We start from the raw sequence: 15,951 nt of genomic DNA, 5'->3' as shown, positions 1-15,951 counted from the left end.
ACATTATTCTGGACGCTCTAACTTCTCACAGGAAAAGGAATGGGAGGAGAGTGCTAAAAGGAAATTAGCAGATAACAAGTTAATAGCGGTTTCTCGCACTCTTTCCCCCAAGCAATTGCAAGAGATGGGAATCCGAGTGATTCAGTCCTTCAGTGTGATCTGAAAAGGCCATTTGCCTGTGTGCACTTTGTCAAAGTCAGGCCACCTCACACGTGTGGTGAGGGCAGTCGAACTTGTGAATCCACAGAGCTCACACACCAAAGCACAAAGGAAAATGGTAAACCTGACAGGTCGGTTTCATCTCGTCCCACCAGTTTTCAGGCTGCTTAAACACCGCTGTCACGTGAGCCTGCACTCAGAGCAAAGGACTTACCTCTCTGTGCCCTCGCACCTAGGAGGCTGCAGTGCTTCTCAGGGCAGCCAGCTCCTGCCCCACAGCGCTGCCAGCACCAGGCTGCCTCAGGTTGAGCAAAGTTGGCAAGAAGGAGCTGCATCTGAAAGGGAAGCACTGCCAGAGCTGTTAAATATAGCCCTATTAATTATTCCTGGCAGCTTCTGCAGTGCCAATTAAACAAGGATTTACGTTCCCCAACGATTTTAGCATAATTTTCACTTTTAATCTGCTCTAAGTCCTGAATATGCAATCTATTAGAAGATGGTTGCTTCCCCAAGTAATTTAAATTCATGTTATTTCATGAGTAAAAAGGTTTTTTTTCTCCCTGTGAGAAATCACTAGTATATATGCTTTCGGCTAGTTTTTTAATTAGAATTACACGTGCTGCCTTTCTTTCACTGCTTTTGTTTACTTGCTGTCTACCCTAGCTCTTTGTTTTTCAGAGCTAAGGTAGGAAAAGATGTTCTTTTTGTTGACTTTTGTTTTTCCACATCAGGCGCACAGCTGGAACACAGGCTGGTGTTGCTGCGACCATCCCTCAGGAGTACAGAAGAAGCATGGCAGAACGGGTGGTTCCTGGCTGCTGACAGCAGGTAGCAGGGGTGTGTTGCTATGCTGGTTGGTCAGGGACCGCGCTGGGGAATCGGTGCTGCGTGCACCAGAGGTGTCGTGGCCACACGCGGCTTTGCAGCAGTGGAGCTGTGTTGTCGCTTTGCTCGTGTGCGCTGCAGCTGCCCTGGTCTGTGTGTCACCGCCGCTCCCCCTGCATGGGCAGAAGTTGTACCGGTGTCACAGTTGAGCTGTGACATTTTCTCTGTAAAAAACAGGCAAGTGACATTGCTATAGCAGTGCAGCGTTGTATCCAGCACTGGGACTGAAAGAATTTCTGTACTCGCATTCACAGGGGAGTTGGGAATGGAGAGACCAAGAAGGTATTGAAAGCCAAAAGGCTGCTGTACCCTAGCATAGCTACATTATATCATCATGAAAGAAAGTAATGTGGTGAAAATGGTGGGCCCAGGGCCACGTCCAGCCTGGCCTTGAGCACCTCTCCAGGGATGGGGCAGCCACAGTTCTCTGGGCGCCTCATGTTAATGTGGTCTAAGCCATAGCAAACAATCACTGTAAATGACTGAAATAGTCTTTTTTTTATTATTTCCAACATGCAGTTTGTTGACTCTTTGCTGTGAGGCTGAAGGCAGCCAGCCTATAAGAAACACGCTGGTGTTTCCCCAGGAGCGATGCGCTCCTGTGCCCACGTTGCCCCACCACCTGTGCCAGCCGTCTTGTTTGTCTGGCTGTGCTTTTTTCGGAATGCTGATCGTCAGCTTGGGGATTTCTATGGAGAAAATTTGCTGTGATTGTAGGACATCAGGAAACCTTTTTCTTTTTTTTTTCCTTGTGGAAAGATGAGGGTATTTGGCAAACACTGAGTAGCATGATCAAATCGCTTCTAAGTGTGACTGTGTTGTTTCCGTTCCCTGAGCTATTTATGCAGCGCACGTTTGATGGCAAGCTGTGAGTATTATGTAAAGAAGTCTGCTAGCAGGCAGTCTCTGGGAGCAGACCTGAGATGTTGTTTCAGGCAAGATCTGCCCGAGAGAAGACAGTGGGAGGAATGATTCTGTACCCTGACTAGCCTGAACCTAAAACTTTCGAAGTAAGAAAAAATTAGTGTGTTTAATGCTTGTTTTTTCATGATACATTCCTGCTGTGGTGAAATGCATTTGCATGCAATCCAACGAAATGCCCACTGGTGTGAAGTAACTTTTTTTCACCAGCTGAAGAAACTCAGGTGAGCATAACAGGGAGCACAGAGGCTCGATGTGGCCAGTGTGGTACTGCTGTGATGCAGCAGCCCACACGATGCTGTCACAGTGAGCTGGTGAGCAGCTCTGGCTGCTGCTTCGTGGGGCTGAGCTGCAGCAAGGAGAGCGGTCTGCTCACATCTGCCAGCTCTGGGAGAACACAGATTGGAATTCCATTTCCCTGGGTATAAACACTTACACAGCAAAGGCAGGAGCACTTGTATTATTGTAAGTAATGCATTTCCTCATGCTGCCATGGCCATTTCTCACAGCTAATGAAAAGCAATAGCATGTTGTTTCAAAGAATCAATATTTTTGCACAAGAACTTAACTGTGACCTCAGCTGCAGCAAGATTAGCTGCCCTCACAAGGCATCCCCTTGTCACCACTGGGCAGGATGATCTCTCCCCAGGCAGCAGACAGATTTCCTGTGGCCCCGTGCTGCAACTGGTGGCAATGTTGGACAGGGAGAATGGGGCTGGAGGTGCTCAGACATCTGTGCAGGGCTGGCAGCCCTGCTCGCTCTGCAGGCAGCAGGTCTGCGGGTTTTTTGGTCTGCTTATGGGGAGGGAGTGGACTTGTGGGTCTTAAAACTCCAAATATGCAGCGAATTCGAGAACTGCTCTGAGTTTTTATTGCACTGAGGTTGGACAAAATTAAACATTTTGTAACCAGTGTTGCAGCTAAGTGCATCCAAGGTGAAGTAGGAACTTTAACCTAACCTGGTCAGAGCTGGCCCAGTGACTCTCCCTTGGTGCACTCTGCTGATCCCTTCAGCCGCACTGACGTGCTGGGCTGGCCTCCCCTGCCACCACAGGCCTAACATTTTGCTCTCGTGGCTTCCAGCCTGAGGCAAGGTGGAAGATCGTCTCCCGTGTTTATCTCTGACACCAGCTTTTCCTTCGCAGTATTTGGAAAGTGCTTTTTTCATCTCGCTTCTTATTTTGCCCAGCTTCTTAGCCTTCTGTTATACAGTGCATGGAGAAATGTAGTGGTACTCCATGGCACTTTGGATGAAAAGAAAATCTAAATGTTAATATATTATCCCTGAAGTTAAAGCTGGCTGCATGATTTGCTTTTCAATTCAAGTGTACTTGAACAACTGCAATTAACGCAACCTAATGATAACATTATTTCTGAGAAATCTTCCTTTTTGAGTCTGTGTAAAAGAGGAGAAGGAAGTGAGAGGCAACTCAAGCCATGACACGTTTGCCCAGGAAGCACCAGAAGGTCTGGTTGTAATAGGTGACCTGAGTCCACATGCACAACTCCTTATTAAACTGTCACAGGATTGTGGTGGCTATAACAGGGAAGGAGTTTTGCATTAATCATTCAGCAGCGGGGAGATCTATATTTTGCCTCAGACTGACACTTTACCATCTGTTTAAAGCTTTACTGTTTCCTAACAACTGTTATCAACATGTTAATTTTTTTCCCCTATTAAAGTAACTGTGATGCTGATCTGCCAGATTGTTTGAGGTATCTAAGTTCCAAATGCAAGCGTGCTGTTCCGATTAGCTAATTCATTTTTTGTGTGTTTGATTGGTGTCTGGTTAGTATGTTTGTCTTAGCTGTAATTGTGATCTATTGGTGGCCTTGGTCTTGCCGAACTGTTCTGAGCTTAGCTGTGTTCCCATAATGTGACATCTGGAAGGATACCACGGCTTGGCAGTGGGCTAAGCCTTTATCTCTGCAAATACCATGCAGCAGCTTGCAGTGACTACAAGGAAGAGACAGCCTTCAGAATACAATCCTGCACAGTTTGAGGCTCACATCTGCTAAGCTCTGCCCCTAACTGCTCGCGGTGGCTGAGAGCTGCTCCCAGGCATAGCCACCGGCCCCTGCAGCAGGGTTTCTACCAGGAGCAGCAAAGAAAACATTGCCAGAGTGGTTCTTATTCAGAAAGGGAGCTTGCCCAACAAGACCTTTGCAAACCACATTCTAATTTTGGAGAAAATGGTGGCAGTGGGGTCATATAATCATTTCTGTTTTTTAAACTACAGAGGAAAAGGACACTGTAAGCATGGCATTGTGCTTGTCCTTTTGCTTTGTGCCCTTTCAGATAAGTGAATTTGTGAGTTCTGTCTCTCCCCTTGCACACCCAGTGGGTTTCTAAGCTGTGGGTTGGGATCTCGTAAAACAGAAATAGCAATCCAAGGCAGCGTTTGGGCAACACGAGAGCAGCCAAATGGCACCTTACCAGCTGTGCTAAAATGACACCACGTTTCACTGCCTGGGTGCTTGAATGGTACTTCTGTCTTTTTAGATGGCGCTCTGCATGTGTGCCCCCTGCAAACAGTAGTGTGAGTGATCACTGGCATCATCTCTGCTGTCCCCTGCAGAGAATGTCACAGCTGGTGAAAGTAAAAATATTGATTATCAGTGTAGTACACATAGGTTGTGGTAATACTGAATCAGTAAAAATCTTTCTGTAATTGCACTTATAACACTAAAAGCATTTGTAGAAAAAAACAAGCTTTATTTCCATGAGGATGATGTTGACAAGCCCGCAAGGCTGACGATTTTTTATGTCTTGCCTATCACCTTGATTAATGCATCAAATAACTGTGTGTGAGATCAGTGAAGTCTTTGTATGTGTATGCTTCTCTTTCCTTGACGGTAATTTAATGTACCCCCTCTAAGAGGAGCTTCAGCCAAGCAGTTAAGCTAACTCGTGCTCCCTCTTCCACCCAAGGGGAAGTAGGTCAGGAGGGCTGGCTCAGCACTGCTGGCTGCTGATGAGCTGGGTCACTTGGCTGCTGTGGGCTTTCCATGAGGCTAAAGGCTCACAGTTGGGGCTGGCTGCTGGTTTGCCTGGCCTTTGGGGTGTGTGGTGCACCCTGGGTGCTGCTTGGTGGTTGTGAGCTGATTCCTGCTCTGGGTGTGGGTCCCAGCGCAGCTCCTCATCTGCCAGACCTTTACTTGGCCTTTGTCTGCCCTTTGGTCCCTCCCTAGGAAAAAGAGAAGTAAAAGCCTGTGAATCTCCCGTTCTTCTACCTCTGTTTGTTTGTACAACGTAATTGTAAATCCACAAAAGGGGGTGGTACAGCTGCAGATACTTGTGAAAGCAATTAACAGGTACAACTCTGCACTATTTGGGCTTAGAGTGAAGGAAAATCCTGGATTTGAGGTGGCAGACCCAGTTTCTGCCACAGTTCTTGTTAGCTTTGCTGGTTATACCTGTGTCTTTCTGCCACTTACTGGCACGTTTTCGTTCCTTTGCTTAGTAATACTTTATCTAATTTGGTTATGAAACCTTTTGATATTATCTTGTTTAAGCATTTATGACAATTAAAATTGTGCCAAGGATATCTGCAATTTCAGGCTTGTGCAGTGGGCATCCACGCAGGCTGAGGGAGACACTGCAGCATGTTCCACAGGTGTAAGGTTAGCTTCGCTTTCCCTGTTTGAGTATTGTATACGAATTGCAGTGATGTAAGGGCTGACGGCAGGAAAGAACAAAGTGGGAGGAAGGTTAAGTGGTGCTTGGACAGGGAGTTTTTTTCAATTTAGTCTAAATCAGCTCTTTAGTAGACGGAGTTGTTGTGTTTCTCTCTTGGAGCGGTCCTATCTTTGACTTTGACTGAAGTTCATGTTATCTTGGCGTGCTCTTTAAGGCAAATTGTGTTTATATTAAGTTCCCTGTGCCTCAACATAACACGCGAGCTGTCAGAGAGCAGTGCCTCCTTACTGCTTTACGCCAGAAGCCAGTTTTGGTTTCTTCTGAGAGCTGTTCTATGTCCATCCCTCACTCTTTTATAGGTGAGATGATTGCCTGTGGAGCACCTGGGTCTACACGGGAAAGCAAGCGGTAGGTGTTGGACCTTATAAGCTAATAATGGACTCCTACCTTAAGCCCTGGTATAGTGCTGTAAGGAAAAAGGTAGAAGGGAGAAATAGTTTTACAACATGGGCTTGCCGAATGGACCACTCTGACCTCACCTGAACATAAACCTAAAACTGTAAATGCACCTTGCTACTTACAGCAGGTTCTGCTTTGTCCATGTTATCTTAGCTGTTTTATTGTCTTTGAAGGTGTAACATAAGTCTAAATAGGCCACTGGGAAACTTCATTGTGTGGTTGTCTTTATTCAAGTCTTGCAAAGCCAGCTTTCCAGTGCCGCATGCAGATGAACAGCTAACAAAGGTCATTACACTCATATATGGCACTCCCTAGCTCCACAGGATGGGTAAATCTCAAATGCTTTACATTGGCAGATGCCTGCTGCTATTTCTAACATGCTGAGAGCAGCATATCTCTGTTCTGATACTAATCGATGTAGTGGACCTGAATCTAAATGTTTGTTTTTAAATCACCATTTCACATGGACAGCTTTATGTCGAGCAATAATTGTCAAGCAGGATTGAGGAAGTTTTGATATCAGCGTAGTGGGTGGGACTTGATGGCAGGGAGATAAAAGATAATTTATGTCTGTCATTGTCTTGCCTGTAGTCAGTGGTTTGACTTAAGATGAGATGCTACCAGCCACTGTCTTAATGGGCTGTCTAATTAGGATGCACAGCTTCATAACCCAGGTTGTTGGCAGCCACAGATAGCACTGACTGTAACTGAAGTGAGGATCATAGACATGCAAATTAAAGGTCTGAGGTGAGATCTTTTTCTTTCAGAATGAAAGAAACGTTCTTGGCACCCATGGGAGTGAGGTTTCCCATTAGATATAAAACAGCATGCAAAAGTGGAAGTTCACAACATTCAGGGGCCAGTTCTGAAAATTCCCATCTTGCTCTTGTGGTGGCTTATTCTTCTGCGCTACAGATTGGCATTTGTGGTCCCTGTTAGCTGCAGGCCCCGTCATTGTCCCTACCAGTGTGGTTTCAATCCCTGTGGATTGAATAAAGAGACCCCTGACACGTCAGCCTCTGCTGACCTGCAGTCTAGCATTTGTCCACTTCGTTAGATGAACAAGACCTGAGAACTCTCATTAACAAAGTAGGTTGCACCCTGTTCTGAAATATTTATATTCTTTATTCTTGAGAAGAGACAAGTATGGTAACACTGGAGGTGAAGCTGCACTGCCTACTGAAGTGCTTACAAATATTTTTGCCTGCTGTCACTTCTAAAAATAAATTCAAGGGTTTTGTTGTTAAAAATCAGTACTATGTTTGACTTGTGAGTGTATAAGGAAGCTTTTATTTACCAAACATAGATTAGCATATAAATACAAGTTTGATGCTAAGTGAAAAACTGGAACAGTGTCTTGGAGGTTATATGTGACTGTCCTATTTACCATAAGAGTTAACGCAGCAGCAGATGAGAAATTGAAACTAAATTTTGACTGTAAGATGAGTTCAGTTGCCTTATACTATAATTTTGAAATAATGTTCTGTTAGTAATAGAGTTATAAACACTGCACTGAATACTCTTTCACTCTTTGAGTAGATATTTCATGCGTAGTCTTTTTCAGTTTTTCCAAACTTTAGGTAGAGGAGATTTATTTTTAATGTGAGAATTTTTCTGACTTTCCTTATATACAAATCTTCTCCCATCTGATCTTCCTGCAAATGTCGCAGTTGCAGCAGTTGATGCCTTCATCCAAAGATGCAGGGAAATCTTTCTGGATTCTGGGTTTTGAACAAACTATGGAAGCAAACACACAAAAACACAACACACAGAAGGTACTTTTCTGTGCTTTAGGGCTTACTTCCTTCTGATTTCTAGCTTTCTACATTTTTCACCTCAACCTTTCATAAAAGTAACACTTTCTTATCGGTTGGGATCATCAAAACCACTTTTCTCAGCATCTCCTTTCCTTCTGCGTTGAGTGAAAAGAGGTATATTCGTTATCCCGTAACCCTGTCATCTGATCTGACTTGGCATTAAGTAACACGATGAGACTGTTGAGAACAGTTTATGGAAGACAAGAAATGGAGATAGAGTGAAGGAAAGGATAAGAAATGTCTGTCTTGCTTAGAGGCACCAATGAAGTCAAAGGAAATTGAGCTGGACCTACAAAGACTTGGGGAGTGTAATGACTGCGTGTTGGCAGTTACATCCCTCTCTTCTCAGGTCAAAGAGGTGACATATCATTGTTCCTTTTGTATGAATATTTTTAGAAAGGTTAAGTGTGAGTATCTACGAAGCAAATACTGTATTTGGGAATCTAACAAATGATCTGGGACCTGTTAAAATCTGACAAACTTCTGTTGACTCCAATAGAAAGCAAGTATCCAGAGGGGGAAGTAGAGTTGAAGATGATGGCTTAAGTTGATAGTTTGGCAGGTAACTGTTGGATCTAGGCAGCCAACTTGTCTCCTTTAACATCTTAGTTTGATATTGACTCGTTTAGATGGATATTCCCTTGCAGCATAGATTTCTCAAACATTCAAACACATTCTGCGTACTGAAGCAATTTTATAATAAACCCAGTATCTTGATGTTCTTTTTGTATTAGTTGGCACTTAGAATTTCCCTTGGTTTATTTCTTGGTTTATTACTGTGTATACATTGACTGTTTGCATCCTTCAGGTTTCTACTGAAAGGTAAATTCAGTACCAGTTCTTGTTCTACTCAGTCCCATGTGTACTTCCAGCTTGTTGTTTTACTTACATTTTTCTTTTGTTTTCAGTGTCGGATGTGGATTTCAATCACTATGATTATTTCCTTGCAAACTTGAAATAGGATTCTAAAGCAAATTATAACACTTTGCTGAAAGTCAGATTGATTTGTTAGTTGAGAAGGTTTTTTATTTTAGAACGTATCTGATGTGCATATAAGGCTTTTCATGGTAACACTAACAAATAATTAAGAACTGCTCAATTAAAAGCAGCAGTACTTCCTTGCTTTCTGCCACAAAGTTTGCACAGCAGTCCTGAAGCTGGAACCAACCGCTGTGGGATACAGCCCGGTGCACCCAGAGCTCCCAGTCCACATCCATTTCAGTGGCAGGCCAATTACTGAAGAATGCTGGTCGCTGATCTTACCCTCATTTTCTTCTGCTGTGAGGTGAGCAGGCTACTTAAGAAATGCTGGACTCTGGCCACCTCCTGATTATTCACTTCCAGCCAAAAAAAGCAAAGGTCAAGGGAAGCTTCTGGCCAGGAGCCACGCTAGCCCAATGCATTTTCAAACGGGACAACGATCCGAATGGCTGAGACAAAGGCTGTGTATTTCTATACTCTTGCAGACTGCGTGTAACTGCATTTTCTTACCGGTATAATGAAGTGGGTCTAATTGAGACATGCTGAGAGTGAGCTCAGTGCTCAGCCAGCGTGCGCGCATTTAGCACCCACAAATGAGGGCAGTGCTTCACTTCAGCTTGCACCGCTTTCTCTCTGTATTATTCAACAGTGCTCTCAGAGCTGTCGTCAGAAGGCAGGAAAACCTTAAGAGCCAGAACCAATAGCTTATAAAGCAAATTGAGTTTCTCTCAATAAAATAACAAGAGAGGAGCTGGAAAGCTGCCACTTTCACAGGATGTAGCACAGGGTAAAAAGTAAAGAAAACAAGTTTATGGTGATGTCTCCAGCAAGGAGACAGTTGTCTCCTGGAAGGAAAGGAAAAACATGCAAAAGCTCTTTTTGGGTGCACTTTGGTGTACAGTTCTCCTTCAGACTTGTTCTTTTCATAGAATTATTTTTAGTTTTGGATTTCTGCGGCTGCTTTGCAGTGTTGTGAATGCAGGAATGAAAGCCCAAAACGTTACTGATTTCTTTATGAGAATCTAAAGATAAAACTGCTTTAGTGAATAGCTTAGTAATGTGCTGGGGCTGGAGTGGGGAGGCAGTATGTAAATATCTTGAGCTTATTTGAGAGATTGAAATGGAGCCCTCGCTGTTAGGTCCAGGAGTGTCAGCCTGTGCTGGTGGAGGAGATAGCTGCCATGGCTTCCAATCCAGCTCTCCTGCCACATGGGGCACACAGACCAGTCCGTTACTGGAGAATGAGGTGGAAATAGCTCAAACTTTTAGTGTGTTTTCAGCATCTGGTTCGTCTAAAGAACTCAGTATTGCAGCTGTAGTGTGGTGAGGTTTTTCTTTCCTTTTTTTTTTTTTTTCTTTTTTTTGCATCTGTTAACAGCAAAAAAAGAAAGTCAAAGGTAGCTCCTGCACCTAAACAAGTTCAGGATGAATTGAAAAATGCAAACCTTTCCAATAAGTGGTTGTGGACATTGTAGGAAGTTGAAGAAGGCTGAGGATAGTGTTTCAAGAGGAGGATAGTGTGTGTATCCCTGCTCCTCGGCAGTGGCCAGCCTGCTGCTCTTGGCAAGGCTGTGCTGACCCCTAGTTTGGGCTACAGCTGTGCTTACTCCTTCCACCATTTCCCCCATGTAACTCTGCAGGCAGCTGCCCTTCTGGGCTGTAGAGAGGTGGATTCTTCTCCACGTGAGTCTCGAGCAAGCTCCAAGTGCCTTTGCTAAGCGCAGGTGCGGGCAGTGGGCACAGAGCATGCTCCATCCAGCACAAATGAGTGGCTGTGGCACGGTGGTGGTTTTTATTATTCCCCTTTCAGTGAATTCCCATTGGCATTTCTGAACACGGCCAGCTCCATCATCTTAATGTATTTGGAGGGACTGCAGTGGCTGAGCGTATATATATTTTTTTCCTCTTTCCTCTGCTGTATCTCGTATTTTGAATGAAATGCAGTCCTTACATGCAGTGCAGGAGCCCATGAGCAATTCGGGACCACGGAGCAGGTTTGTAAGATGGTAGTTACAAACAAATTTTACAGCACGTGTAGTCCTTGGCTAGAAAGCTTGGAGCGAGGAGCTTGGACTGTTCCCGTTACCCAGGTGCAGTGATTTGGCCCCCAGTACCCAGGTGATGTTGCTGTGGCTGTTGTGCCTCAGAGCAGTGCTTGCCCTCCTGTGCCCTGCATCCCCGCTGTGTGCTGCCCTTGGCTGCTGCTGAGCCCAGCTGGGGCAGGGTGGTGGGCGCTGTGTAATGTGGTGCACATGGCTTTGTTTCTTGTGTTTGTTTGCTTTGCTACGTTCGGGATTGGTGTCAGAGTTATGGGTGTTGTGGGCCTGAGGGGGATGGCTGTGGGCACCACACAGTGTTTACTCACTTGCCATTTGGTGTTTAACTTGTCGCAGATAAATAAGCCTTACTCCCGGGCAGTGTTTTATTGTGTTCTTTATCAAACAGCTCTGCTGTTCAATCTGATGGGTGATGATAACCGAACCATGGCAGGTTGTTAATTTCAATCTCTTTTGACGCAGACATGGAACTGCTGCTGCTCCTGCTCCTCTGGGCAAGGCAGTGTGGTGGGGGCAGCCCTGCACTCCTGATTGGAAGTAGAGGGCCAGGGGAGATGCCTGGGCAGCGGGCCTGGTGCTTGTGGCAACATGAGGCAGTGCCTTCAGGCTGCCGGGCTGTATGCGTCCGGTAAAGGCCTTGTATTGTGGGGTGCATCCCTAGCAGCTGTGTGTTGTTGTTACAGGAACCGCTAGCAGCTCTTGGGGTGGTTGCTTGCTGGGCAGCAGGCATGGGGCATGGGGGATGCTCGGGGTGGCTGTGGGCAACACCGGTTGTGCTTTCTGTCAGAAGGCATTCTCACTCCAGGCTGTGCTTTTTTTTTTTTTTTTTTTTTCCCTAAATTACACGTTAATAACATTCAAAAGTCTTTTCTGGTTTTGAAAAACGAATGTAATTCAATAGAGGGGGAAAAAAAGGTATTTTTCTTGTATGCTGTTAAAAGACTTTTTAGAGAAAGTGACTTTTCGGCACGGATTCAGAAGTCCAAAGAACAGCGTTAGAAATGCAGATGTGGAGAGCAATGCAAACTGGTGACGGCAGGGTCGTTTTTTTCGGGCGGCTTAAGTCATTTTTAGTAACTTAATTCTTGGAATATATTTGCTTGAAGTTGCCGGAGCGCTCGTCGGAAGCCATCGCTCTATTTCTTAACGTTACGTAAAATATGTATAAAATTGAAATCGGCGCAAGGCAGCGCGGGGCAGATCTTGGTACGGCAGCCCCGCCCTCGCGGCGCTCCCTCCCGCTGCTGGAGCTGCTGAGCGGCACCTGCCGCCCCCGGCGCCTCGCGGCTGCTTTACCCGGCGCGCGCCCCGGGGCTGCGCACAGCCGGACCCTGCACGGCGCCGCGCGCGGACGCACCTGAGCCCCCGCGAGGGGGCGGCGGGGCCCCGCCTGACGGGGCGGGGCGGCGCGAGGCGGGCCGGGCCGGCCGCGGCGGCGGCGGCGGCGGAGGGCGCAGCAGGGGCCGCCGCGGCCGCAGCGTGGCCGGGATGGAGCCGTGGAAGCAGTGCGGGCAGTGGCTGATCAGCTGCAAGGTGCTGCCGCCCAACCACCGGGTCACCTGGGACACGGCCCAGGTCTTCGACCTGGCGCAGACGCTGCGCGACGGCGTGCTGCTGTGCCAGCTGCTCAACAACCTGCGCAGCCACTCCATCAACCTCAAGGAGATCAACTTGCGCCCGCAGATGTCCCAGGTGAGGCCGCGGGGCCGTCCCCGTCCCGCTCTCCCTTCCCCGCGCGCGTCCGCGACCGCGGTGCCCCCGCGCTCTTTGTGCGAGGCTCCGGGCGCCGCCCGGCAGCGCCGCTGCCGCCGCTCCCGGCTCGCGGCGGGGCCGCCCCGCTGCCGCTCGGCGCGAGGGAGCCGGGGCTGAGCGCGGCGGGTCTCGGTGCGGCGCCGAGGAGAAGTTCCGTGCAGCCCTGCGGCGAGGAGCGAGCGCAGCTTCGCGCTTCTGCGCGCGTCGGTGCTCGCCGCGCGCCGGCGGTCGCCACGGGCGGTTCGTCGCCTACGTAGCTCCTCGCCGTGTCGTTCTTCGGGATTTGCCCAGGTGTGCGACGGGGTGGGAGGCTGGGGGCACCCGCGGTGCTCGGGGCGGGCTGGCGGCGGCCCCCGGGGACCCGGGGCCGTGTTCGTGCCGGCGGCGCTCCTCGCCCGTCCCCGCTGCCCCGCGGCGCGGCTGGGAGCGACCGGGAGCCCACACCCTCGCAGCGGCCGCGGCACCGCGGGAGTCCGACGCCTCACGTTCGACTCTTCCAGCTGATGTTTTGGTTGCATAATAGCGTAGTTCCGAATTCATCCCATCTTACATGCGTTTTTCGGTCAGGGCTGATGTTTTGTTGCCGCCTCACAAAGGCAGCCCCACGCCGAGGTGAAGCTGCAGCGGTATCGGGGCTCCGCGCTCCCGGGCCCTCCTGCCGCCCCATGCGCACCTCCGTCCCGCTGGGGGCGCGGGCCGGTGTCGGGAAGGAAGCTGAGCCTCGGGGCTCTCGTGGGTCCCAGTGCGTTGGGAAAGGAACGCCTTGCACCGTTTCGCGTTGTTGTGATACGTATCAGAACGAGAGCTGCCGTTAACGGTTAGTACCCTAGCAAAAGGTGGTAGCAGAAGATACTTTTGAGGGGATCGTTCCTTGTCCGCGTTTACTGGCAAGGCCTACTGCTTTGTTAGTTCTTAATTTCCTTTTCTGGCATCTATGTTTAGCTGCCAACACATTCTCTGTGCCCACAAAAGGGAGAGAAAAAGTACCAGCCATAATTCAGCAGGTTAGGGTGGAAACCTCTATGCTGTTGTGCTGCATCAGAAGGGCAAGATGACTGTTCTGGTGGGGCTGTGTTGGATCGGAAGGGCGTGAGGGGTGTCCTGGTGTAGATGCATTGGATTGGAAGGGTTTGATGACTGTCCTAGTGTGTCTGCATTGGATCAGAAGAGTGTGATGGATGTCTTAGTGTAGTTGTGTTCCATTGGAAGGATGTGATGACTGTCCCAGTGTAGCTGCGTTGAATCTGATGGGTGTGGTAGGTCTCCTGGTGTAGCTGTGTTGGACTGGAATGGCGTGACGAGTGTCCTCATGTGCTTGGGAGCTCCAGTGCCTGTTTCAGTTGTGCACGTAGAGGCGATGCTCTAACGGCATGGGGAGATGTGCTTCTGAATGGAATGGATTTGGAGAGGTTCTCCTGGGTCTGTACCATTCTAGCTCCATGAGAGGCTCAGGTCTCCTTGCTTGTACCAGAGCCCTGCTTTATATCTTTGTAGATGGATGGATCACTTCTAAACTGACCCATTTTTACTTGAGCTTAAAGAACTATAAATAATTTCCATATGAACTATTGAAAGTGGTTTCCTGCCCTACTTAGAATGGATGAAAAGAATAGAAATAGATTTTCTCTCTTTTTTTTTTTTTTTAATTTTGTTTGGTTGTGTTTTAATGAACTGGTAGAACGTCCTCCTGATATTACGCTGTATTATTTGGATAGCTAACTGGTTGAATCCATTTCAGTTAGAGGTTAATGTTACTTGCACAGACCATTACCAGTTTTATTTTTATTTATGGTGAATACAACCATAGTGGTCTGCCTTTAAGTATCAAAATGTTCTGTCTTCCTTGCTTAGAGCTGTGTGAGAATCGTTAAGATCCATATTTACTTCTCTGTTTTAACTATGAATTACAATTTTAGATCTTGGTGTGTTTATAATGCACATTCTGAATTAGAGCTTAATACGTGCAGTGTGTATATACTGGAACTGTTTCCCAGCTAAGAGGAGCCTCCTGTCTGCGTCCTTGCTGCACACCCGAGGCACCTGCACTGCACTGTGCTGCACACTGCCCTCACCACTGGTGTGTTTCTGCCCTGTGCTGCTTTCACCCTGAAAATGGGAGGAACTGCTGCTGGATCAAACCTGTAGTGGCTAAACCTCCCCTTCTGGTATCTTTGCTTTCTGCAAGATCAAGGGTTGTCTGTCTTAGTGAGGTTCTGTGGGGTTTGATGAAAAGTCTCTTAGATTAGATTAGGTGGTTTCTTATGGAAAGAATCATGCAGTGAAAACTTCAGAAATTGTTATAAACAGTGCAATAAACAGAAATTCTGTAAGTTGCTCGTGGTTGGCTGCTACGACTGTAAGGAAAGTCAAGCCGTAACTTAGGCTGAATTCTCAGAAATTGCTAACTTTGTGAGAGCGGCTTGGAGTCTGCTGAACTTTGAGTTGTGAGTTTTGTCAAGTTAACATGTGCCAGCATGCTGTTGCATTTGGTGCATTGTACGATCTCGAACCTTACAGAAACATGGGCTGACTGTCCCTGTCCTTGTGAGGCAGTGGTTTAGGGACCTTAGAGGCATGGGCTGCCAGAGCAGGTTGGGCGTTAGGGTGCAGCCTGCCCAAATGCTGCTGTGTCTGTACTGCTCAGCTCAGCTGTTGGAACTTCCTCTGGCCCTTCTGTGTTATCCTCTAAAATGGAGCTCAAGTTCCTCTGCTCCTTGACCTGATGTTGTTTGCTGCTGCACAATCTGAGTACAGTCAAGGGATTCTTACTGCACTTTTTGAGCCGTAAAACCAGAGGAAGAGAAGGGTGGAGGTAGAGGACCTCATGGGAGGCAAACTGCGCAGTTTTAGCCTTGGCTTGTGCTTCTCTTGACATCTGTCAGACCTTTCTCAGTGAACAAGGTTTTCATGTCAAAGAAGGGGAAGGTGCATGATGATGCCCCAGGCAGAGGTAGGAGTAGCTACTGGCTCGCTGATACCAGAACCATGTCTCTTCCTTTCCTCTACGTGTTTATTTTTTTCAGAATGGATGCGGCAGATCAGATGTCTGTAACGCTCAGCAGCTCTTGGTAACCCATTAAAAGCTCCATCAGAAGCGCAGAGGGATTGCAGTTGGTGCTGACTCTTTAATGGCGCATGTCGGAGAGGCACTATGCAGTGGGACAGAGTGTTGCTGAGCTGCTGGGGGAGCACCAGGCTGCTCACGGGGCAGGAACAGAAACTGAGGCTGGTGCTTGGCGTTGAAACACTGGCACGTGCTCAGCCGACTGGCAGTGCATGC

At 47.6% G+C, this 15,951-nt stretch overlaps 1 protein-coding gene across 5 annotated transcripts in view; it reads left to right on the top strand.

Annotated features, from left to right (window-relative positions):
* VAV3 (vav guanine nucleotide exchange factor 3) overlaps positions 891 to 15,951 on the top strand; it is a 178,920-nt gene continuing 163,859 nt past the window's right edge. For 3 of the 5 annotated variants that reach the window (XM_021404472.1, XM_021404471.1, XM_021404473.1), the window contains exon 1: positions 12,354 to 12,611. In XM_021404472.1, coding sequence (XP_021260147.1) covers positions 12,408 to 12,611 — 204 coding nt within the window. In that variant the 5' untranslated portion in view covers positions 12,354 to 12,407. Of the gene's footprint in view, positions 988 to 10,721; positions 10,857 to 12,353; positions 12,612 to 15,951 lie in introns of those variants that run through there. The other 2 variants (XM_021404474.1, XM_021404475.1) reach the window with 2 other exon arrangements.

The sequence above is a fragment of the Numida meleagris genome, chromosome 7 (genome assembly GCF_002078875.1).
Source record: "Numida meleagris isolate 19003 breed g44 Domestic line chromosome 7, NumMel1.0, whole genome shotgun sequence".
In the NCBI taxonomy this organism is placed as follows: domain Eukaryota; kingdom Metazoa; phylum Chordata; class Aves; order Galliformes; family Numididae; genus Numida; species Numida meleagris.
This window is presented reverse-complemented; position numbering and strand designations above follow the sequence as displayed.